At 39.2% G+C, this 26,596-nt stretch overlaps 1 protein-coding gene across 1 annotated transcript in view; it reads left to right on the plus strand.

Annotated features, from left to right (window-relative positions):
* The window catches only part of enkur (enkurin, TRPC channel interacting protein), a 28,108-nt gene extending 16,650 nt beyond the window's left edge, over positions 1–11,458 (plus strand). Inside the window, exons 4-5 of the mRNA XM_059972071.1 lie at positions 7,248–7,394; positions 10,683–11,458. Of these exons, the coding sequence (XP_059828054.1) occupies positions 7,248–7,394; positions 10,683–10,856 (321 nt within the window). The 3' untranslated portion in view covers positions 10,857–11,458. The remainder of the gene's footprint in view (positions 1–7,247; positions 7,395–10,682) is intronic.
* The last annotated feature ends 15,138 nt before the right edge of the window (positions 11,459–26,596 follow it).

The following is a 26,596-nucleotide window of genomic DNA, read 5'->3' on the forward strand; positions in this document are numbered from 1 at the left end:
TGGCATGGGTGACCCTACAAAGAGCTAAAGCATAAAGCATAAAGCTCTGACTCCAGCCAACATAGCTCTCCAGGTTATTGAGGCATGCAAGCCTCCACACCTTATGGCAAGGTTGTAGTCCTCTTGGAGGACCTCAATCTCTGCAGGCATCTATTGTATTCCTTCTAGAACAGGAAATGAGACAACCCGCCTACTTTCCAAAACATTGTAGAAAATGTCATGTGAATGAAAAAAATGTGTGACATTTTATGATAGAAATTATTGAAATTACCTTCTCTCATAGCACTTCAACAGTTATAAAAGAAGATCATAAATTAAATTCTTGCTGCTGAGAACTGAAGACATGATCTACGCTTGTACTTCACTGCAGTACCAAGGAATTACTATATGAAGATGCCTTTATTATGTTTTGAAACTCCAAAACATAAAACTAATCGAAAGAAAAACATGGAGGCAGGGAGTAATGTGTCTTCTTGGTTCATACTTTAGTGAGGCATGCAAAAATGAGGAATGCCATCAACTTACTTTTACATATAACCCATGATGAATTATATAAACAACAAAGAATGCTTAATTAAACAATACATTTACAATATTACTCAAATCTTAATGAAATATTAAATATACAATGCCTTCTATTAAACAAGACAGTAAGCCAGGTCTATAATTCTTGGGTGACTTTTGTGCCTTTACAAAGAAGTGGGTGTCCTAATATCTTCATTAGCATTGCTTTTTAATGCAACATTTCTTTAATGTATAAAGGAATACAGAGAAAGTTTACACAAGTATTATCTGAAACAGGTAAGTTGATTTCTGACAATAATTTTGGGAAGGCTAGCCTCTTACCCATTGGAGTTTAGAAAAATAAGAGGGCACTTGAATAAGTCGCTTAACGTAGTGCAGAGTTTTCTCAGGATGTATATTCAGATGCTACTATTAAGGGAGAATCTAGATCTGGGGCTCTAGATTAAATCAGTGTTCAAAATAAAGGATTGCTGTTTCAAACCAGAGAATAGGCTTTTTTTTTAAAGGTTATGAGCCTTTGGAACATCCTTCCTCAAAGGCTAGTGGAACTAAAGTCTTTGAATATCTTGAAAGCAGTGGTAGATAGATAATTGATAAATAAGAATGAAATATTACCGCAGGTAAATGGATCATTTTAGATTAGCTACGACTTTATTAAACGGTGGAGCAAACCTGAGGGCTCAATGGTCTAGACCTGCTCCTAATTCATGTGTTTGCATAATACTACTACTGACTGGAAATAGTTATATTACAAGCATGACTGGTCTCAAATTACTTAATTGGAATATACTTGGAGCATGAGACATTTGAATACTTACTCAGTAACTGTCTATAGTATGTTTTTTCTCACATTCTGTGAAGCATTTTGGTGTGCATGTACTTTAACCATGCTTCCATGTACAAATCTCCTTTTCCCCTCAGTTCCTAAGAATCTTACAGTCTTGCTCTAATCCCTACCACTATAGCTTCTGGAAATCTTAATCTTTAGCCACACTAACACAGTCATGTTCTGTTGCACATGTCACTGCCTTTAACAGTAATTACTTGAGCTGTAACTTCAAAGTGCACTTAACATTGGAAAATGATTTAAATATTCTTGAAATTTATAGACCATGAAACAAAAAACTGCTATTTCTTAATCCCTTTCTTCAATCTATAATGAAGGTAATGCAGATTTTTCCTGAATAATACTTAGCATTATTTTATTCCTTTTCATAAAATGTAAAATAGGTGGACGAACACAACAGAATGCTGAGTGAAAAGTAAGTCCTTTGACTTACGGCAACTGCATTTTTGAAAAGTGTACCTGTTCAGTATCCATGCTCTGCTTTCAGAAAACTAAGTCATAACATTAAGAAACATAATTAATTTTAACTACTTAGGAGAGGCTCAAGCATCTATGTAAATTTTTTGATGTAGACATTAAAAGGCACAGGTATCAAATGAATACATTGATTTACCAATGTGAACTTATCTAATTCTTTGAAATTTTATCCTACTTAATGTCATGTTTGAGTTCTTGGGGTAAAGAACTGATGTCTGAACTTATTTCCCTAAACACATTTGCGTAATGCATCAATATGGTATAACAAGCAATTATTCCTGGTCAGTATCGCCCTGAGAACTTCTCAATGTTTGTAAATAAGGGTGGGCAAGACTGGAACACCTCCACTCGCAGTGCATTCCATACGCTCTTATGTGTAAAATATCATGCCTTGCAAATCTCCTTTCAACTTTCACTTAAAGCTCTCTCCAGTATTTGACACTTTCACCTAGGTAAAACACTCTGATTACTTATTCTAGAAACATAGAAAACCTACAGCACAGTACAGGCCCTTCGGCCCACAAAGTTGAGCCGAACATGTCCCTACCTTAAAACTACCTAGGCTTTACCCATACCCCTCTATCTTCCTAAGCTCCATGCAGCCATCCAGGAGTCTCTTAAAAGACCCTATTGTTTCCGCCTCCACCACCACCGCTGGCAGCCCATTCCACACACACCACTCTCTGCTTAAAAAGCTTACTCCTGACATCTCCTCTATATCTACTTTTAAGCACCTTAAAACTATGCCCTCTCATACTAGCCATTTCAGCCCTGGAGAAAAGCCTTCTACTATCCACACGTTCAATTCCTCTCGTTATCTTGAACACCTCTATCAGGTCACCTCTCATCCTCCATCACTCCAAGGAGAAAAGGCTGAGTTCACTCAACCTATTCTCATAAGGCATGCTCCCCAATCCAGGCAAGATCCTTGTAAATCTCCTCTGCACCCTTTCTATGGTTTCCACGTCCTTCCTGTAGTGAGGCGACCAGAATTGGGCACAGTACTCCAAGTGGGGTCTGACCAGGGTCCTATATAACTGCAACATTACTGCTGAGCTCTTAAACTCAATCCCACGATTGATGAAGGCCAATGTACCATATGCCTTCTGAACCACAGAGTCGCCTGTGCAGCTGCTTTGAGCATCCTATGGACTCGGACACCAAGGTCCCTCTGATCCTCCATGTTGCCAAGAGTCTTACCATTAATACTATATTCTACCATCATATTTGACCTACCAAAATGAACCACCTCACATTTAACTGAGTTAGACTCTATCTGCCACTTCTCAGCCCAGTTTTGCATCCCATCAATGTCCTGTTATAATTTCTGACAGCCCTCCACACTATCCACAACACCTCCAACCTTTGTGTCATCAGCAAATTTACTAAGCCATCCCTCCACTTACTCATCCAGGTCATTTATAAAAATCACAAAAAGTAGGGGTCCCAGAACAGATCCCTGAGGCACACCACTGGTCACCGGCCTCCATGCAGAATATGACCCGTCTACAACCACTCTTTGCCTGCTGTTTGCAAGCCAGTTTTGGATATAGAAAGCAATGTCCGCTTAGATCCCATGCCTCCTTACTTTCTCAATAAGCCTTGCATGGGGTACCTTATCAAATGCCTTGCTAAAATCCATGTACACTACATCTACGGCTCTACCTTCATCAATGTGTTTAGTTGCATCCTCAAAAAATTCAATCAGGCTTGTAAGGCACAACCTGCCTTTGGCAAAGCCATGCTGACTATTCCTAATCATATTATGCCTCTCCAAATGTTCATAAATCCTGTCTCTCAGGATCTTCTCCATCAACTTACCAACCATTGAAGTAAGACTCACTGGCCTATAATTTCCTGGGCTATCCCTCCTCCCTTTGTTGAATAAGGGAACAACATCCGCAACCCTCCAATTCTACAGAACCTTTCCCATCCTCATTGTTGATGCAAAGAACATTCCCAGAGGCTCAGCAATCTCCTCCCTCACTTCCCACAGTAGCTTGGGGTATATCTCATCTGGTCCCAGTGACTTATCCAATTTGATGCTTTCCAAAAGCTCCAGCACATCCTCTTTCTTAATATCTACATTATCAAGCTTTTCAGTCCACTGCAGGTCATCCCTACAATCACCAAGATCCTTTTCCGTAGTGAATACTGAAGCAAACTATTCATTAAGTACCTCTGCTATTTCCTCCAGTTCCATACACACTTTTCCACTGTCACACTTGATTGGTCCTAATATCCCACATCTTAACCTCTTGCTCTTCACATACTTGTAGAATGCCTTGTGGTTTTCCTTAATCCTGTCTGCCAAGGCCTTCTCATGGCCCCTTCTGGCTCTACTCATTTCATTCTTAAGCTCCTTTCTAGTAGCCTTATAATCTTCTAGATTCCTATCATTATCCAGTTTTTTGAACCTTTCGTAAGTTCTTCTTTTCTTCTTGACTAGCTTTACAACAGCCTTTGTACACCACAGATCTTGTACCCTACCATCCTTTCCATGTCTCATTGAAATGTACCTACTCAGAACCCCACACAAATATCCCCTGAACATTTGCCACATTTCTTCGGTACATTTCCCTGAGAACATCTGTTTCCAATTTATGCTTCTAAGTTCCTGCCTGATAGCCTCATATTTCCCCTTACTCCAATTAAACATTTTCCTAACTTGTCTGTTCCTATCTCTCTCCAATGCTCTGATAAATGAGGTAGAATTGTGATCACTGTCTCCAAAATGCTCTCCCACTCAGACCTGATACCTGACCAAGTTCTTTTCCCAATACCAAGTCAAGTACAGCCTCTCCTCTTGTAAGCCTATCTACATAGTGTATTAAGAAACCTTCCTGAACACACCTAACAAACTGTACCCCATCTAAACCCTTTTTCCTAGGGAGATGCCAATCAATATTTGGGAAATTAAAATCTCCCACCACAACAACCCTGTTATTATTACTCCTTTCCAGAATCTGTCTCCGTATCTGTTCCTCAATTCCCCTGTTACTGTTGGGTGATCTATAAAAAACACCCAGCAGAGTTATTGACCCCTCCCTATTCCTAACTTCCATCCACAGAGACTCCATTGACAACTCCTCCATGACTTCCTCCTTTTCTGAAGCTGTGACACTATCTCTGATCAGCAGTGCCACGCCCCCCCCCCACCTCTTTTGTCTCCCTCCCTATCCTTTCTGAAACATCTAAAGCCTGGCACTTGAAGTAGCCATTCCTGCCCCTGCACCATCCAAATCTCTGTATTGGCCACAATATCATAGCTCCAAGTGCTAATCCACGCTCTAAGCTCATCCGCTTTATTCATAATACTCCTCGCATTAAAATAGGCACATGTCAAATCATCAGTCTGAGCGCATCCCTTCTCTATCACCTGCCTATCCTCCCTTTTGTACTGTGTCCAAGCTTTCACTATTTGTAAGCCAACCTCCCTTTCCTCCGTCACTTCAGTTTGGTTCCCACCCCCCAGCAATTCTAGTTTAACCTCTCCCCAATCGCCTTAGCAAACCTTCCTGCCAGGATATTGGTCCCCCTCAGATTCAAGTGCAACCCGTCCTTTTTGTACAGGTCACATCTACCCCAGAACAGGTCCCAATGATCCAGAAATCTGAATCCCTGCCCCCTGCTCCAATTCCTCAGCCATGCATTTATCCTCCACTTCATTCTATTCCTATACTCACTGTCACATGGTACAGGCAGTAATCCTGAGATTACTACCTTTGACATCCTGCTTCTCAGCTTCTTTCCTAACTCCCTGTAGTCTGTTTTCAGGACCTCCTCCATTTTCCTACCTATGTCGTTGGTACCAATATGTACCACAACCTCTGGCAGTTGTACAAGGCCTTGGTGAGACTGCACCTAGAATATTGTGTGCAATTTTGGTCCCCTAATCTGAGGAAAGACATTCTTGCTATAGAGGGAGTACAGAGAAGGTTCACTAGATTGATTCCTGGGATGGCAGGACTTTCATACGAAGAAAGACTGGATCGACTAGGCTTATACTCACTAGAATTTAGAAGACTGAGGGGGCATCTTATTGAAACATATAAAATTCTAAAGGGATTGGACAGGCTAGATGCAGGAAGATTGTTTCCGATGTTGGGGAAGTTCTGAATGAGAGATCACAGTTTAAGGATAAAGGGAAAGCCTTTTAGAACCGAGATGAGGAAAAACTTCTTCACACAGAGAGTGGTGAATCTGTGGAATTCTCTACCACAGGAAACAGTTGAGGCCGGTTCATTGGCTATATTTAAGAGGAAGTTAGATATGGCCCTTGTGGCTAAAGGGTTCGGGGGTATGGAGGGAAAGCAGGTACAGGGTTCTGAGTTGGATGATCAGCCATGATCATACTGAATGGCGGTGCAGGTTCGAAGGGCCGAATGGCCTACTCCTGCACCTATTTTCTATGTTTCTCCTTCCCACTTCAAGATATCATGGACACGATCAGAAACATCCCAGACCCTGGCACCTGGGAGGCAAACTACCATCCGTGTTTCTTTCCTGCATCCACAGAATCGCCTGTCTGACCCCCTAACTATAGAGTCCCCTATCACTGCTGCCATCCTCTTCCTTTCCCTACCCTTCTGAGTCACAGGGCCAGACTCTGTGCATCCGCATCCTTACTATAATATGGCAAACAGAACAGCACACAATACTCCAAAGGTGGATAAACATAGTTTTATACATATGCAACTTGACTTCCCAACTTCTCTACTCTGCTTCCTAACTGACGAAAGCAAGCATGCTTTATCATCTTATCCACTTGTGTTGTCACTTCCCAAGAGCAATGGACTCGCACTCCAAGAGTTCTCTGCACAGCAATACTCCAAAGGGTCCTGCTATTTACTACATACTGTACTTCCGTGTTGTATTTGACCCCCTAAAATAAATGCATCATCTCTAACTTGCCCAGATTAAAATGCATCTGCCATTTTCCACCTGATCTATATCATGAACTACCATTTGATGACTTGACCAGCATGGTAGCATAATGGTTAACATAACGTTTTGCAGCAAAGTGAGTGCAGTTCACTTCCTGACACTGTCTACAAGAAGTTGGTATGTTCTCCTTGTGACTACATGGATTTCCTCTGGGTGCTTCAGTTTCCTTCCAAACTCCAAAGATGTAGAGTTAGTGCTGGTAGGTTGTGGACATGCTATGCTGGTGCCAAAAGTATGCTGGCACCTGTGGGCTTCCCTCGGCACATCCTTGGATTGTGTCGGTCATGTTTCGACGCACTTGTGACAAATAATGCTAATCTTTACCTTTAAACTTTCTTCACTATTCACAACTCCACCAATTTTTGTGTCATCTTCAAACTAATTAATTCAACAATAAAACAGTATGTGTACTTCATATTCCATGTGTAAATCTCAATTATTCCCTTAATAGGGCTATGGTAAAGTACCAGATTATATAATCAAGCGGAATGAAGAGGAGAAGAAAGCTCAAGAAGAATATGATGCTTACGTAAAGGAGCGTATTCGGCAAGGTTCAATGAAGATGTTATCTGAAGAGGAGAGAAATGATGTGTTAACGGTATGATTATATATTTCAGTTATTCGGTATAGATCAGACCTCTGGTATGAGTTGGAAGTAAGAGGGCAATAATGGCTCAGACTTGTTGTACTCTTCTGTAGTGTCTTCGGTTTACCCACTGCAATGCAGTGTTGCCATTTTCTCATGAGTTCAAAATGACACTCTTCTTCCTACTCCATAATTTGTGATGTCTGGTTGCTCTCCTGTGGCCCAACTGATCCCACTCTATTGTAATTTCACAATTACCTACATTACCTCTTCTCACTCTTCCTGCCAACTGTTTCTCAGAAACTCAAGAGATTCTGCTGATGCTGGAAATCTGGAGCAACACATATAAAATCCTGGAGAAACTTAGCAAGTCAGGCAGCCTCTATGGAACTAAATAAACAGTTGATGTTTCAGGCTGAGACCCTTCATCAGGACTGGAAAGGAAGGGGGAAGATGCCAGAATAAGATGGAGGGAGGAGAAATAGGACAAGCTAGAAGGTCTTAGATGAAGCCAGGTGGGTGGGAGAGGGGGGTAACATAAGAAGCTGGGACGTGATAGGTGGAAAAGATAAAGGGATGGAGAAGAAGGAATTTGATAAGGCAGGGGAGTGGAACATGGGAGAAAGGGAAGGAGGAGAGGCAACAGGGGAGGAGGAAAGGTAAAAGATCAGAGTGGGGTAATCAGGGAAGAGGAAGGGGGAAAATTACCAGAAGTTGGAGAAATCAATATTCATGACCTCTGAGTCAGTGGTGGGGGCAGACATACTAGTGAAGTTTAAGAGACTACTAGACAGGTATATGGAGGAATTTAAGGTGGGGGGTTATTTGGGAGGCAGGGTTTGAGGGTCAGCACAACATTGTGGGCTGAAAGGCCTGTAATGTGCTGTACTATTCTATGTTCTATGCCATTAGGTTGGAGGCTACCTAGAAGTAATATAAGGTTTTGCTCCTGCAACCTGAGAGTGGCCTCTGCATGTCATTTGAGGAGGCAATGGACTGATATGTCAAAATAGGAATGGGGATAGGAATTAAAATGGTTGGCCACCATGAAATCCTGCTTTTTGTGGATGAGAGGTGCTCAACAAAGTGGTCTCCCAATCTAAGTCAGGTTGGGAGCACTGGATCCAGAGGATGACTCCAACAGATTTGCAGGTGAAGTATTGCCTCACCTGATAGAACTGTTTGGGGCCTGAATGAAGGTGAGGGAGGTGGTAAATGAGCAGGTGTAGCATTTCTGCCATTTGCAGGGATGTGCCAAGAGAGAGATTAATGGGGATCGTCAAATGGACAAGGGAATCATGGAGTGGGCAATCCCTGTGGAAAGATGAGAGGGGCAGGTAAAGATGTATTTGAGATGGCAGAAGATGGCAAAAGTTGTAGAGAAGTTGCAGAGGCTCATGGAGAGGTAGGTGAGGTCAAGAGGAAGAATATCCCTGTTAAGGCAGCGCAGATGTTTGGGAAATGGAGGAAATACTAGTGAGGGCAGCGTCAATGATGGAAGAAGGGAAATTCCTTTCTTTGAAGAGGATGACATCTCTGATGTCCTGGACAGGAAAGCCTCATCCTGAGAACAGATGTGGTGCAGACAAAGGAACTGAGAAAAGTGAATGGCATTTTTACAGGAGACAGGGTAGAAGGAAGAAGAGTCAAGATAGGTTTCAGTAGGTTTATAAAAGGTATTGGTAGACAGTTTGTTTACAGAGATGGAGCCAGATAAATTGAGAAAGGATAGAGGGGCATTGGAAATGGATCAATTGAATTTAAGGACAGGGTGGAAGTTGGAGACAATGTTGATGAAATTGACAAACTCAGCATGGGTGCATGAAGCAGCACCAATGCCGTCATCAATGTACTGCTTCTCAGTATTTATTTTCATCTGTTGCCTTCATGCCTATTCTACCAGCCTGCCTATATCTCTTTGAAATCCAATTACAATCTTATGCCTCTTCATTTTGTACCATTGCCAAATTTTGGAATAGTACCTACAGATCCAAGCCCATTTCATTAACACATACTACAAAAGGCTGCAGCCTTACTACTGGCTCCTGAGGAGCTGCACTGTATATTTCCCTGTTATGTTGTTATCTCATTGTTAGCTACCTGCTTTGTAGTTCACACTATACCCTTATTTAACTCACAGTTTTTATTTGGATTTTCTCTTCCATCCACTTCTTCTACATATTACTCTCCAACTCTTGTTCCTCTTTTAAGGACTGGTGTGAATTTATAAGGAGATAGATTGTCACAATCTCAGAAAACATTGTAGTTGCCATCTAATTAGTAGAGATCAGAACCATAGTATGGCAGGAAAATCCACTCATTTTCAGTGCCCCAGGGAAAAATGCAAATGAGTGGCTCTTCCTGCCATACTGAGCATCCATTACATTGTCTTCACATATTGAAAGACATTGGACTTTGAATCCATCTGAACTGTTTTAAAAACAAGGATGAAGAAAGTACTGTTCCTTGGTTTTTGGTGTTGAATTCCCACACTAGACTACAAGCTCCAGTTATTTTGTTAGGAAGAGAGTTGTATTAGTTTTGGACTCTTCAGTAATGAGTCAGCACAAGGAAAAGGGAGAATTTCACTGCTTTTAGTGGTTCGATGCATTTATCTTAACAGGTTGGAAGACTCAACCTAAGATTACTTCTCTCTTATTTCAGAATTTTTTGTTTATTAAATGATTTCTAAATAGCTGTTCCAAATTTTAGAAGTCCTTTAATTGTAGCAGAGTTTTTATTTCTGAATTGACTTGCTCAGGTAGATATATTGGCCAGCAAAATTTTAACTTCACAATCTGCTCTCCTCAGTATCATGGCATTCTTATCATGTCATTAAATGAAAATAATTGCTAAATGTTTAATCAGAAACAAGAGAGAATCTGCAGATGCTGGAATCAATCTCTCTCTCTCTCTCTCTCCCTCTCCCCCACTCCCTCTCTCTCTCTCTCTCTCTCTCTCTCTCTCCCTCTCTCTTTCTCTCCCTCTCTCTCTCTCCCTCTCCCTCTCCGGAAGAACTCAGCAGGCCAGGCAGCATCTGTGGAAAAGAGTACAGTCAACATTTCTGGCTGAGACCTTTCAGCAGGACCCTGGGTCTGGGCCAGAAACGACGACTGGACTCTTTTTGATAGATGCTGCCTGGCCTGCTGAGTTCCTGCAGCATTTTGTGTGTTGTTTAATATTTAATTTTGAATGCAAGTTGATACTTCATTCCAAGGTAGGTTAAATATTACTGTTATACTTTTAGACTGATAACACAAAATTGACTTGTTTGCTTTTCTATTTCTGGTAACGTTTCAGGGACTGAAGCAGAACTGGGAGGAACTAAATCGTGAATTTCAAGGTCTTTCAATATTGATAGATACTCTTTCCAAGCAACACCATAAACAAAATCTTGAAGCCAAAATGAAAAAACTCGAGCAAGACATCAACCTGATAGAGAGACATAAATTTATATATATTCCACAACACTAAAGAATAGGGTATGTTTTGGAAAAAGTAAACTGTATTGTAAAATGCACCCTGTTACCTTTTGATCCTCATAACTTGTCATATACATTCTGCCTATAGTTTTCATATTCAGACAATATATGCATGTAAATGCAAAAATGGAAATGTCGTTGCAACAAGACTACAATTCAAATGTATTATTATCACAAATTCTTGCTAATATTTCTTTGACATAGAATTGTTTAAGGTAACAAAACAACAATTTTCTGTGTTGTATAAAGATGCTAAATATTCATTCTGTATCAAGAATATTGGTTTTCTTGAGAAGCTATCAATGGAGTTGAATCTGAATCTATCATTTCAGACTTAATAGTTTAAAATTTACCAGAAAAGTTACATCAATAACAGAGAAATATAGTTGAATAGTAATTTAATAGGAGTTGGCCACACAACAAAGCGTTGGAAAGTATCATCACACTCTGCAGGGATATTATTGTAACATTGTACTTCAGGATATAAATTGCTGAACAATTGTAGAGAAGCATTAAGAATATATGAAAAGGAAATCATTGCAAATGTATTCTACATTTATTTAGTATGAACAAAATAAACTGCAGGAAAAAATATGCCTTCAATAGATTTCCTTGTCTTAGTCCACATTGTTCTTGTTTAATGTCAAATCTTACAAAGTAGCTGGTAGATTATGACATTAAATAGTGAACTTATTTGGAAAGCACAACATTCAATAAATTCTTGGAAGTCCCTAACTGTACCTGATTGAATTTGTTTGGACCATACTACAGAAAGTTGCCTTCAGCTTTAAAAATGCAGGTGAACCAAATAGATGTTGAATGGTGCATTATGTTACAGTCTTTCTTCTGAACAGAATTTTGTGGATTCAATACCTAACACAGAAACTTGAATACAAAATGTAGGCTTGAATACCAAATTCAACATTGTTCTGAGACACACTGTGGACAGCATATTTTTTAAATAGTACTTTAAAGAGAAAACTTATTTGACCTCAATTAGACATGACAATATTTGTTCATACAAGGAAGATTTCAAGTTTGTCTCATTGCTAATGGTGTTTTTAGAAAACATGGCTATCATCACAATGATGTTTTTACGACTTCATCCACTGAAACTTCAGCTGCTGCATACCCTATCTAACAATGTCTCGAAGGTGCATTATAGGTGGTAAAGCTCTTAAAAGTATCACAGTGTTCACAATGTTATGAAGGACATTATCTAAGTACAAAGGGAACAGCTCATTGTTAGCTGTCTAATCACTTACCCTGGGGGCATGACCTACGTGGAAATAGAGAGTGGTCTGACCTAAGGCACAATGGTTAGTTTGGAGAACTGAGAGGAAACATTTCTGTTACTACTGGTCAGAATGATATACTATATAAAGATATCTTCCCAAAACATTCCCGTCTCCCCATAACTGCTGAGCCTGCGTATCTTGGAAACCTAGCTGGCAAGGGTTGACTAGGAGGTCAGTTGCTATTTTTTTTATGGCACTTTGCCTGTCTCCATTAGTGGAGAGTTTCAACAGAGGTTGAGATCTAACTTGAGATGTTTTAATATTTCATCCATCCCCAGTAAAATTCCAAGCACCAACCACCATCCCCACCAAACTTGCATTGTTTTATTTTCAGAATGTTTCATTTTTTGTATTGCAGCTATACTCTTTGAAGAAAGGACCAGGTTGACCCACATTCTGTTGGAAGGTTAATATTTATTTTTATGATTATTCACCAGGATGTTGCAAAATTTGGGGAGGTGTCAAAGAAAACTTCACAATTAACATCTAGATTGAGCCAACAAACCAATAAGGAAATAGTTGGTAGCTTCACAATTTGGCCACCAGTGGTCTTGAGGGGTGTTCTTAATGAAGTTACAGGGAAGAAGGGTGCTGATTTCTCCCTTTCCTGGTGTACAGAATCTACTGCCAAGCCAAATTGCATAATCATGTTATTCTGTTCCTGCCATATGGGTATTCTCAGAGCCACTAGCTTGTTTATTTGAAATACAGGAACCGTGTGTACCCTAGGGATATTTTATAAGTGAGGATTAACTACACTTTAAACAAAACATCATAGGCTTTATAGAAGGGTAAATTGAATGGATATTTCAAGGATATCTGTATGACTGAATATATATGAATGTTTCTGTGATGCTTCCCGGTGTTCGGTACATATGAGGCATTAGAAATGGCAAATTTATACATACTTTTTCCTTCAGCCTTCAAATTGAACCTGTAATCCAGATACTAGAAACACAACTCAAGGACATCTCTATGGACTGTTGCCGTCTGGTAGACCCACCTGGTGGAATGTGAGGCGTCCATAGTCTCCCACAGCTTGGTACCAAGAGTGGAAAACCTGATATGAGGAAATCACCACGACATTCCCAATGCAACTATCCCCAATCTTCACTACCGTCCTTTGAGCCTAACCTTATGCATGTAGATGTGCTCTGAATTGGAACTCCAAAGCAGGTTATTTCTCTTGTATTTTTGCGATCAGTGCTGGTGAAATTATTAATACAATTTTGTTTAAATGAACATGTTTTTTCTAAGTCTGGATTTATTAGAAAAGTAAAGATAATTCTTACTCTGCCAGTGCAGTTTTCAATATGAGCAGGTGGAAAGAAGTGGGTTGTTCATTTTTCTGCGCCTGCTGTCTGACCTGTTTCCAAGGCAGCAAAATCCTATAGGGACACAAAAAATGAGCTTGCTATCACATCTGTCACTGTAACCTAACCCAGACACAGCATCTGATGAGGTCAAGTTGTTGTTTACATTTTTATGGTGCCGAGCACTCCGCCCTTAGCAATTCCCAATTTCTGTCAACTGTTTCATTTTTAATATATGCTGGGTAGTCTGGTGAGTAATGAGTGTTTGTTTGGGATTTCAAGTGTTTCCCTTATGCTGGAAATCTATTTGGTGCTAATTTTCCTGTCAATACATTCAAAACCAAACATTTATGATACAGTGCAAAACATAGCTAATGTAAATTAAGAATGGGAAATATATAATGTTTTAAATTGGATATTATTCACATAGTGATTAAAAAGGATTATAAGCTTTTACTGCACAATATGTACAAGTTTTAAAGTATCCCTTTTTACTTACAAAGATACTGTAGGTGTTAGGACTGGTGGTTTTGTGGAGATAGAGAACCTGCAGAAGGACTTGGGTCAGGAGAGTGGGTAAAAAAGTGGCAGATGGAATATAGCATAAAGGAAGTGTGGGGCTATGCACTTTGCTAGGAATGATAAAGGTAAGACTTCTTTAAATGGGGTAAGAATTTAGAAATCAGATATGCAAAGGGACTTGGGAGAACTAATTTAGGACTCTCTGAAGGATAACTTTCAGGTTAAGTCAGTAATAAGGTAGAGGAATGCAATGTTTGCTTTCATTTAGAGAGGGCTAGAATACAGAAGCATGAATGTACTGCTGAGGCTATATAATGTGTTGGTCTGAACCCTTTTGAAATATTGTGAGCAATTTTGAGGTCTTTAGTTAAGAAAAGAAGTGCTAGTCCTAGTTAGGGTCCAGCAAAAGTTATCAAGAATGATCCTAGAAATGAAAGGTTTAACATATGAGGAGCATTCGATAGCTCTGGGCTTCAGTGGTAAATTGGTTTATTATTTTCGCATGTACCAACATATAATAGAAAACTTGCATTGTATACCAATCATGTGGATCAATTCATTACAACAGTGCATTGAGCTAAAATAATTACAAACTGCAGAATAAAGTGTTACGAAGAAAATTCGGTATAGGAAGACAATACGGTGAAAGGTCATATCAAGGTAGATTGTGAGGTCAAGGGTCCATACTATCATACCAGGGAACATCCAATACTCTTATAACAGCAGAATAGAAGCTGTCTTTGAGCCTGATGGTACATGCTTTTAGGCTTTTCTACCTACCGTCTGATGTGAGGGTATAAAAATAAAGAATATTCAGGATAGCTGTGATCATTGATTATGGTATCTGCTTTACTGAGGCTGTGAGAAGAGTAGACAGAGTCCATGGAGGGCAAACTGGTTTCTGAGCTATATCCACAACTCTGCAGTTCCTTGCAGTCATGAGCAGAGCAGTTGCCATGGCAAGCTATCCTTCATCTGGATAGGGTACATCCAAAGAAATTGGTGAGGGTCAGAGGGGACATGCCAAATTTCTTTAGCCTACTGAGGAAGGAGTGGCATAGTGAGCTTACTTGCCATGGCATCTGTGTAGTTGGATGAGCACAGGCCATTGGTGATAGTCACTCTTAGGAACTTGAAACTCTCAAACTCAGCACTGTTGATGTAAGCATGAGCTTGTGCACTGCCCGCCTTCCAGCTCTTGCGTTTTGCTGACTCTGAGGGAAGGGTTGTTGCCATGTTGGAGTTCAGAAGGGCTGGGAGGAGATCTCATTGAAACCTACTGCATACTGAAAGATCTGGATGGAGAGGATGTTGCCATTAGTAGAGGAGAGAGTATGATCCAAGGCCGTAAGGAATGTGCCTTTAAAATTGAGATGAGGGGAAATGGATTCAGCCAGAGGGTGACGAATATGTAGAATTAGTTGCCACAGAGGGTGAAGGAGGCCACGTCTTGGTATAATTAAAGCAGAAATTGAGAAGTACTTGGTGTGTAAGGGGGTTAAGGGTTATAGGTCTTGGTGGAAGAATGGAGATGAAAAAAAAATCAGCAATGATTGAATGGCCTAGAAACCCTGATGGGCTGAATAGCCTAATTCTGCTCCTGTATCTTGTGGATTTAGGGTCACTTTTCAAAAATATTTTTGCTACCACAAATAAAGTTAATGTCTGTACACAATTTTTTTCAACACCCTGTTACACTGGCAAAAATCTTCTTTGTAATTTAGTTTTTATTGAAGTTCATCAAACAAACATTTCCATAAGATGTATTTCAGACATTGTACATATATATCATATAATCATATATGTCACAAATCTCCACAAAGTATTTATCTGAGGTATACACTTATAGAAAAGATTGGAAAGAAAAAACAAGCAAAAGGAAAAGAACTATGTACAAGTAGGGAGTGATTTTTTTTTACACAACAGATTCATTGATTTAAAATCAGGCCTATGAGGCATTACGTAGTTAAACCATTTTTCCCAGTATGAATCAAATTGTTCCAGCTTATGATAAACAGATGCTGTTATCTTCTCCATTTTGTAAATGTCCATTGTAATTTCCATCCATGTATTTAAAGTTCGGGTCTCCTGTGATAACCATTTCCTAGTAAGAGTCTTTTTACCAGCCACCAACAGTATATTCATTAAATATTTATCTCTTTTCAACCATTCTTGAGGTATATATCTAAAATATATGGTCTTACTCTCCAAGGGTATTTCACATTTAAAGATGTCTTGTAGGGCATTGTGTATCCCCCTCCAATATGCTTCTTATAGTTTGACCACTCAAGATATAAACCTCAAGAGCTACTAATAAATTGCCATTACTGTATTTGATAACCAACAATGTAATATGTGGGTCAAGGACCTTGCTATAGTACTATTTCCAAATTTATTATACTTGTTAATTATCTTCAAGTTTACAGTATCTGTAGTGGCTTTCTCAAACTGAGCATGTGCAGTAAGTTAAAAACATGGCCAACTCTATCTTCAGCCACACCAACAACTGACCAACATTTGTAGCCCATGGATAAAAGCCATGAACTGCCAGGTTAGAATTCCATGAACCCTGACCTCAGCATCTTCAACAACAGCCTCCTATTAGTTAAGAGCGTTCATGAACTAAAAATCCTAATGTATTCCAAGGAGCACTAAAGATAGCAAGTCAGAAAGATTTAAGTGGACAAATTTGGCTCCTACACCCTCAACATCAGAAGACACGACCACCTGTGGTGGTGTGATAAGGTTGGGGATGATCCAGAGTTAGAACTGCAGGGTGCTAGATATACAGTTGCAGGGTTAGATGAGATTATAAAAGTGCTGGAATGATTTTAAACCAGGATGAGAATTTTAAAATCAAGGTAATGCTTAACCAGGAGCTACTGAAGGATGTTGAACACTGGGTGATGAGAGAATTAATTGGACGCATAGGGGACAAGTTGCAGTGTCTTGAATGGCATTGGATTTACAAAGAATAAGACAAGGAAACTACCCTGGAATGCAAATGAAATAGTCAAATCTTGAAATAGCAATGGCATGGATGAAAATTTAAACGTTACATTAGCTGAAGCAAGACTAGAATCCATCAGTGTAACAAAGGTAGAAATAAGTACTTTATTTTTACTGGTATTTTATCAAATTGTGAGAATATACTGCCTCTCTTGAAACTAGTTCTGGAAATTCGCTATTTTCAATAAGGGAGTTCAAGAAACCTGGCTAAAAATAGCACCGAGGCCATAGATTTTGTACAATATGTGCATAAGGGAGGAAGTAAATTCTGAAGTGGCCTTTTGGTATTAATGAATTAACTCCAACCTCAAAAATTGTCATTACTAGGCTGTAAGGATTATGCAACCAATATATGATTCTATTGAAGTGTGTGCACACCAATTGATACAGAAAATAAAATTCCAAAACAGACCAAAATGGAAATGAAAATTTCAAATCAACATCTTTTCCATGTTATCATACAAGTATCTAGCTGCTTGTTGACTTTTCATCTAATTATTCCTGTATTTTAATGTTTTTGTATATGAAAAACAATTCACTTAAATCAGTATTTGTCCATTTCCAGCTGTGGACTGGCAGTCCACTATTCTAAATTAAAGTGGACCCATTTTATGGTTCCAGTCACTTTTGTTTATTTTCTGTCACTAGATTTGTGCATTAATACTTGAAATAGAAGAGCACACACCGGGATGTAATTAAATTGAATAATCTGTCAATCACTCTATTTAGTACATATAATAAAAATAAAAATATGTTGAATTCCACATTTTAGAAGACACCTTTGACATGAGAGGAGCAGGATTTAATAATATAGATCTTCTCAGGTGGAAATAGGAGAGAGACCTTTAAGATCTACATACATTTCATTTAAAAAGCAAACTGCACGTATCAGTACATAGCTGCAAAACTATACTTTAGTGCATATAAATTGCATATGCATTGTTTCCTTTAACATGAGGTTGCCATTAGTTACCAGCATTGGACTACTTGAAGAAAGGTTTAATCCAATAGCAAGTGGAACCAAGTTGACTGGAAACCAGGTTTTGCCACATGAGATTTAACACTTACATGTTGATGGGCACATAGATAGATGGATCCTACTCAGAATGTATGAAGTAGCCCTGTTTTATATGTATATATATATATATACACACACACACATGTGTATATGGACAGGCACACTATACTAACTATACACATAGACTGAAGTCTAGTAGTCTCCCAAACACTTGTTTACATCCAGTCCTTGTTCTGGCTGCTTCCCTACCCAGGTTCCTGCCCATCTTCCTGATCCTGGGTCCAGCTGCACTCCTGGACCACTATCCCGTCCTCTGCCTCCGACTGTACACTTGTGCTACTTTTCCGAATTCAGACTTGACTACTGTGTCAGCTACCAAACTTCCATCATGCTTCTTCAGTCAATGCAAGATAAGAAGCAAATCCATGATAAACTGGTGTGCTAACTGACTGTGAGCTGACTTTGATTTTGTGAAGTTCTGCGCTACTCAGAAATCTGTGTCATTTAAATTACACAGGGTGGTCCAGGAGAGATTCCAGTCAACGTGGCTAGTTGGTTTCAAAATTGCCTTGGTCAGAGCGAGGCATAGGGATTTACCAAGATATTGCCCGGATTTGAAGACTGTAGTTACAGGAAGAGATAGAAACATAGAAACACAGAAATGTAGAAAATAGGTGCAGGAGTAGGTCATTCGGCCCATCAAGCCTGCACCACCATTCAGTATGATCATGGCTGATCATCCAACTCAGAACCCTGTACCTGCTTTCTCTCCATACCCCCTAATCCCTTTAGCCACAAGGGCCATATCTAACTTCCTCTTAAATATAGCCAATGAACCGGCTTCAACTGTTTCCTGTGGCAGAGAATTCCACAGATTCATCACTCTCTGTGTGAAGAAGGTCTTCCTCATCTCGGTCCAGCTTCATGTCATCCGCAAACTTGGAGATGCTGCATTTAACATTTAATTCCCTTGTCTAAATCATTTATATATATTGTAAACAACTGGGGTCCCAGCACTGAGCCTTGCGGTACCCCACTAGTCACTGCCTGCCATTCTGAAAAGGTCCCATTTACTCCCACTCTTTGCTTCCTGTCTGCCAACCAATTCTTTATCCACATCAATACCATACCCCCAATACCGTGTGCTTTAAGTTTGCACACTAATCTCCTGTGAAGGACCTTGTCAAAAGCCTTTTGAAAATCTAAATATACCACATCCACTGGCTCTCCCTATCCACTCTACTAGCTACATCTGCAAAAAATTGTACAAGATTCGTCAAAATTCTATAAGATGGTGCTCCAATGTGGCGTTTGGTTGTAATTGTGCTCCCCCAACCTGAACCACGTAATGGTCAAGTGCTGACTGTTCTATTTACCAAAAGAGTTCTCCTCCGTGATTCTGACCACAGCTCCCATACCACAATCTTTGAGGGAGGTTGAAAATCTGGCTGAATGGTGCCATAATAACAACCTCTCGATATCATCAAAACCAAGAGCTGATTATTGAGGAGGAATCCAGCAGTCCATGAGCCAGTCCTCCTCGAGGGATCAGAGGTGGAGAGAGTCAGCAATTTAAAATTCTTGGTGGTATAATTTCAGAGGATTTGTCCTGGGCCCAGCGCATCAGTGCAATTGCAAAGGAAGAACAGCAGTGCTTCTACTTCTTTAGAAGTTTGTCAAAATTCGGCATGACATCTAATACTTTGACAAACATCTAGAACGTGCGGTAGAGAGTATATTAACTGGTTGTATCGCAGCTCGGTATGGACGCACCAATGCCCTTGAACAGAAAATCCTGCAGAAAGTAGTGGATACAGCACAGTGCATCATGGGTAAAGCCCTCCTCTCCACTGAGCACATTGACATGGAGTACTATCACAGTAAAGCAGTATCCACCATCTAGGTCAGGGGTGGCCAACCTTCTACATTCCATGCGTCAATTTTTTCACTCACAAGTTCAGATGCACCATACAACTCTTGTACCCCCATTCAATTTTTGCAAAAATATGTTAACATAGACATATTTAGCATTTTACACGATATATTGATTTAATATAAAAACAAGATAAACATTGCATACCTTAATGAGACTTTAGAGTCTGTTTTGATTTCACCAAGCTTTTAATGTTTGGAGTTAAATCAGTTACTGAGAGCAGCAGAGAATTCTTTAAATTTGAATCAGTTAATTGTGACCTCATTTTGGATTTAATCAATTTCATGGCTGAAAATGCCTTTTCACATCTGTACATCATTCTGAAACGACAGGTCTAACTCTGGGCAAATTTTCTTAGCTCTGGAAAACGTTCACAGGGTGATGATCGCCAGAAATTAATCATGTCAGAAGCATTTGGGGCTGAGGGATGCTCATCAAATTTCATGTGAGAAAGTGTTTTCACAAATCATGTACAATGGTTTTCCTGACGGACCCGCTATAAATAAGAACTCATTTTCGCACTGTTCATTGAATTCATGCTTACTATCACGTTCTGCTTTTGCTCATTTTCTTTTGCACTGTGATGGGTAAATGTGGTGAACTACAAATACCTGTCTGGACTCGTCCCCTGCTAACTATTCCTGTGGCTCCTCCCACAGACCCCTGTATAAAGGCGATTGAGGTCTGAGCCTGGCCTCTCTGTCTCCAGGATGTAGTATGGTGGTCAACCACTGCTTGTTCCTTCTTCCAGTCAATAAAAGCTGATATCTCACCTTTACGTCTCAGAGAGCGTTATTGATGGTGCCTCAGTAACTGAATGTAAAAACAAGGCTTAATTTTCGAAAAAGTACAAAACTGCAAATGTTCACAAAGGACGACAAAGCACAGCTCCATAGCACACGAGTGTCAATTGTAAACTGATTGGCAAAAACCTGTGACGCACCGCTGGTGCAGACGCCTAGCACCTCAGGATCAAACAAGTATCAAACGTGTATTGAACAGTTAAGGAACGACTGCGGAACAAAAGTCCTTCTTTCCTAGTTTGACTCATTGAACGTTTTTTTTAAAATTGAAAACAGATTAATGTGAAAGAAGATAACATCCATTAAGAGATGTGCACAAGGTAATAAAATCGCAAAAAATAATTGCTAAGTTTTAGATTTATTTTCAGTAAAACCCATTTCTAGTTCTAAGCTATTTGAATTCCTGCTATAGATTGTTTTTCTACAAATTGGTTTTTGGTTAATACTTTTTGCATGAGTAGGCTTACTTTTTTACTATTATCACTGGGGTACAATGCGCCACTTCTAATCATCAAATGCGGCACTTTTGGCACATGTGCCATAGGTTGGCCATCCCTGATCTAGGTCGTGCTGTCTTCTCTGTTTCAAACATTGCTCAGGGAACATCATCATGCTGTGTAATATCAAATAAGTGTTGCAGATGGCATCTCAGAATAAGGTTTAATATCACCATCATGTGTCTTGAAATTTATTGCGTTGCAACTGCAATTCATAATTTATAATTTATTGTATTCTTATTCAACAATGTATTGTTATTGTTGAAATGTGTTATAATTTATAATTTATTAATTTACAATTATTTATTGAATTGCTATTACTATTCATAATAAAATACTGTAAAATACAATAAGAAATAGATTTTAAAATTTAAAACTTAAATAAGTAATGAAAAAAGAGCAAAAACCATAATGAGGTAGTATACGTGGGTTCATTGTCCATGAAGAGATTAGATGGCAAATGGGGAATGTCGTGAATGTGTGGCTTCAAGCTCCTGTACCTCCTCATTGATGGTAGCAATGAGAAGAGGGCGTGCCCTGTATGACGGGGTTCCTTAATGATGGATGTTGCCTTTTCGAGGCATTACCTTTTGAAGATGTCCTCGATGCTGGGGAGGCTATTGCTCATGATGGAGCTGCAATCTTCTGCATCTTTTTTTGATCACATATTAGTAATCTAGGATAGATGTGGGTTATTGCAGTATGATTTATATACCCTCCTGGTTAACCAGTGTTTATCCCTCAAACAGCAATTTACAGAGATGACTTGAACAATTATGTTGTTACCTGTTTCTGGGAGCTTACCGGCCCACAATGGTGGCTGCTTTCCCCAAACTTCAGCAGAAATTCCAAATCCCTTCACCACATACAAAGCATGTTGAGTGATCAGCAGTTCTCATAGGGGCATGTTATTCTTTTCTTCCTTTTGTAAATATCTGCTGACAATTCATTCAAGCAATTTCAAGTCAAAATCTCTCAGAGAATGCTGTCCAAAAAGGTGCCTGAGCTAATGTGCCCAATTGAGACAATTAATTCATCAGCTCTTCATTCACAGTGCATGTATAATCTGCAGCAGATGGTAATTCATGTCTTTGATATCTGAATTAAAATGTTTCCTGCTGATACATTCCATCCAGGTTTGGAAAGACAAAAGCACGATCATGCTAAAATTTCAGATTACATTGGCCCAACCTCATTTGCAATAATTCTTTCTGAGCACCTTATTTAAAAACTGACAGTCATCTGCTGAACCTGTGATAAAAAATGGGATTTCACATGCAGAAGGGATTGAGTTAAGAGTTATTAAAATGGGTTAACAGAATTACATCTCAGTAATCTGGAGAGAAGAGATGATCTCATAATCTACTCCTAATTATCAAGTTATTTACTTTGCATTAAAATGTTTCAAAATATCCAATACTTTGCTTCAAACAATAGAAGTAAGAGCAAGATTAGTACTGAAACAAAGTTAATTAAGTGACCTTGAATTAGAGATTATGCACTATTGCTTATGAAAGATAAACAGATTTAAGCGAAAACACCACACACAAAATGCTGGAGGAACTCAGCAGGTCAGGCAACATTAATGGAGTTGACGTTTCAGCCCAAGAACCCTTTTTCAGGACCTGAGTCTTCCTTAAAACTTTTCATATTCTTGAGATGTCCCATGTGCTTCAAAACCAATGGCTTATTTCCAATGTAAGACTTATACAGTTAATTTGTTCACAACGAGCTCTTATAAATAAAAATACTGAGGTTTAGTCAAATGATCCGTAGTTTAATATTTGATCCCTCTGCCACTGGAGAGGTTCTATTGGGTTCTAATGTATTAGTCACATATCTTGTAAAGTGCTTTGACAGCCTCCGAATTACTGCGCAAGGTCATTTTGCTTGGATAACAACATTCATTTATCGGGAAAACCCATGAGGAATGAAGCCGCTGTGTCTTCAGCTGAGAAAGGATGTCAATTTTAACCTTGCCTGGCTTGTCCTGCTCCTCCAGTTTCATCTTAGTTGAGACACTTTGTTCATAATCATCTGTTCATCCAGTGCTCCTTTTCATGATTGTCACCTAAATTGAACTCAGATACTGACTGAGAGATGAAAACTAAATTTAGAGAAAACATGTGCTTGGAAACAACATAAATAACGCTGAAGGCCTAGCACAGATAACGAAATACTTTGCTTTCAGCCAATGGGAATAAAATACAACAATTGTGAGGTCAGTATTAATTAATCTGGGGGTGAGGGTTGTTGGAAATTGGTACAGCGCTAATTATTTGATATTTGATTATTCAAAAAGCTTAATAGTTTGGCATCTGTTTCATCGAGTGGTGCATCAAGGGCTCCATGTAAACTCAGAGTTCCCATTTCCATCAATGCCTTAAAGCACATCTGGTCCTGTTTCCTGCTCAGTAGGGCCTTATTTCCTGGGATCCTTTAAATGTATTGGGATCCAATTTCCCAGGTATCCTTGGAAGTCATTGGGGTCCCATTTCCATGCTCCCCTTCACCTTACTGTGTTTCCTGAAAGATTTATTATACTGCCGCGCAACACCCAAAAGATGAACTTAAAGCATTTGGGATACCAATATGAAAAGTATTCACCTGACCAGAAATTCCATCAGTCTGATACCACCGAAGTCTGGACTGTGCTAAATTGCTGGAGTTCACTCCAGATCACACAGAGAATGGTAGAATGGTAAACAACAGAAAATCTGCAGATGCTGGAAATCCAAGCAGAAGCATCTATGGGAAAAAAATCTTGGGCCGAGACCCTTCATCAGGACTGGAGAAAGAAAAGATGAGGAGTCAAGATAGAATAGACTGTAGTCAGAGGTCTCAAATTACTTTACTTGAATAATAATCAAGAAACCTGGACTAATAATGCAGAGATAAGTTTAAATACCATCAGAAAAACTGGGGAATGTAAGTTTTGTTAAGTAATTAAATAAAGAAGCTGATTTCAATGATGATGATTGGCCTTTAATTTGACCAAATGTCTTTAGAGACGAAATCCTTTTGAACTAACCTGTATGCATGTAGTTCCAGACAAGTGCATAGTTCCCTGAAGATGGAATCTCATGTGGATAGGGTGGTGAAGAAAGCTTTTGGTATGCTGACCTTTATAAATCAGAGCATTGAGTATAGGAGTTGGGATGGAATGTTAAAATTGTACAAGGCATTAGTAAGGCTGAATTTGGAGTATTGTGTACATTTCTGGTCACCAAATTATAGGAAAGATGTCAACAAAATAGAGAGAGTACAGAGAAGATTTACTAGAATGTTACCTGGGTTTCAGCACCTAAGTTACAGGGAAAGGCTGAACAAGTTAGGTCTTTATTCTTTGGAGCGTTGAAGGTTGAGGGGGGACTTGATAGAGGTATTTAAAATTATGAGGGGGATACGTTCATGTGGATAGGCTTTTTCCATTGAGAGTAGGGGAGATTCAAACAAGAGGACATGATTTGAGAGTTAGGGGGCAAAAGTTTAAGGGTAACACGAGGGGGAATTTCTTTATTCAGGGAATGGTAGCTGTGTGGAATGAGCTTCCAGTAAAAGTGGTAGAGGCAGGTTCAGTACTGTCATTTAAAGTAAAATTGGATAGGTATATGGACAGGAAAGGAATGGAGGATTATGGGCTGAGTGCGGGCCAGTGGGACTAGGTGAGTATAAGCGTCGGCATGGACTAGAAGGGCCGAGGTGGCCTGTTTCCGTGCTGTAATTGTTATATGGTTATATATAAGTAATATTTTGAATTGAATTCAGAATTCAGAATCAGGTTTAATATCGGCGGCATATATAAAAAGACAAAGTTTTTGTCTTTGTGGCAGCAGCACAGTACAATACAAAATAATATGAAAAAAATGTGAATTACAGTAAAAAAATATAGTTAAATTAAATAAGTAGTACAAAAATAAAATAAGTAATGAGGTAGTGTTCATGGATTCAATGTCCATTATGTCCATTCCGAAATCGGATGGCAGAGGGATAAACGCTGTTCCTGAGTTATTGAGTGCGTGCTTTCAGGCTTCTGTACCTCCTCCCTGACGGTAGCAATGAGCAAAGGGCACGTCCTGGAAGAGGGAGTTTAGACTGCATTTCAGAATGCCTGAGCAAGCCATACAGTCAATAAACATTGGTTTTCCATTGACTGCTACATCCTTATTTAATTGCATTCTAATGTAGTAAAATGCAAATTTAAGGAAACAAGCCCAAAAGTTGTAGCTCTTTTTGTCAGAACAGAGAAGGTTAAAGTGCATTTTTCAAAATATTTAAACTGTGAAGGGATGGCAGTGACAACGGAATGATTTCCTTTATGGGGAAAATCCAGAACAAAAGGAACATAATTTTAAATTAAAGAGTAGATAAATCATAGATCATGAATCCATATCATGTGTTGTTAAAGGGCTGACAAAGCTGACTCTAATAATATTTGAAAAATGCTACTATGAGATTATTGGGTAATGGTGTCAATAGATTGAGACCAAAATTGAGTATTTTCAGCTGACCCACAGTGAAGTTGATGCAGACAAGACTCATGCACCTGGCTGACCTGATTCTGTTCCTGTTCCTTCCACAAGACTATTAATGGAAATTGATTATTTCTGGTGATTCGAAGTTCTAGAAAACAGGTAAAAGTGAAATGTAAGAACTTCAGATTGTAGTTGTATTCAGTAAGTTAATTGAGGAAGGAGTTATAAAGAGAAGTAGGGTCAGAATGTCTATTTGGACGTCAACAAAATTAGTTTCTAATGTGCTCTAAATGGCTCCTATTGCCATGGAATGCTTACTACTTCCGTAACACCTGGGTTGTGGAGGTGGAGGATGCAGAAATCAAAGATGATCGAGGAATGCAGACTGCAGCTAAGTCTTTCAGATAGCCTCTCCACGATAACATAAGGTGTTCCCTTGTGTTTTACTTGAGGTGTGGCTAAGTTAAATATGTGAGTAAGAAAAATGAACAAATGAAAAGCTTTCCAGTCCATTTAATTTAATTTACATAATTGGTGATGCCAGTCCAAAATGAGAAATATTGATTTATTCTCAGATTGCCTTTTATACCATAGAATGATTAAATCAATTTTACTGCCAAAGTGAAAAGCTCTATTTAGATGAAGCTTTTGTGTGACTTTTTCAGATGAGAATCTGCTAATAAATTGATAATCAATTCAAATTTGGTTGCCCACAACATCTGACTTCAGATAACCAGCAGCTCTTTCTGCTTCCAGCCAGATAATCATTTTGCAATATCTATATCAATGGTGTATTAAATATGCTTACTATTTCCCAATAATTTTTCCATGACAAAATTTTACAGTTAACTTCGGAACTTACAT

Source organism: Hypanus sabinus, chromosome 6, assembly GCF_030144855.1.
Source record: "Hypanus sabinus isolate sHypSab1 chromosome 6, sHypSab1.hap1, whole genome shotgun sequence".
Lineage (NCBI taxonomy): Eukaryota > Metazoa > Chordata > Chondrichthyes > Myliobatiformes > Dasyatidae > Hypanus > Hypanus sabinus.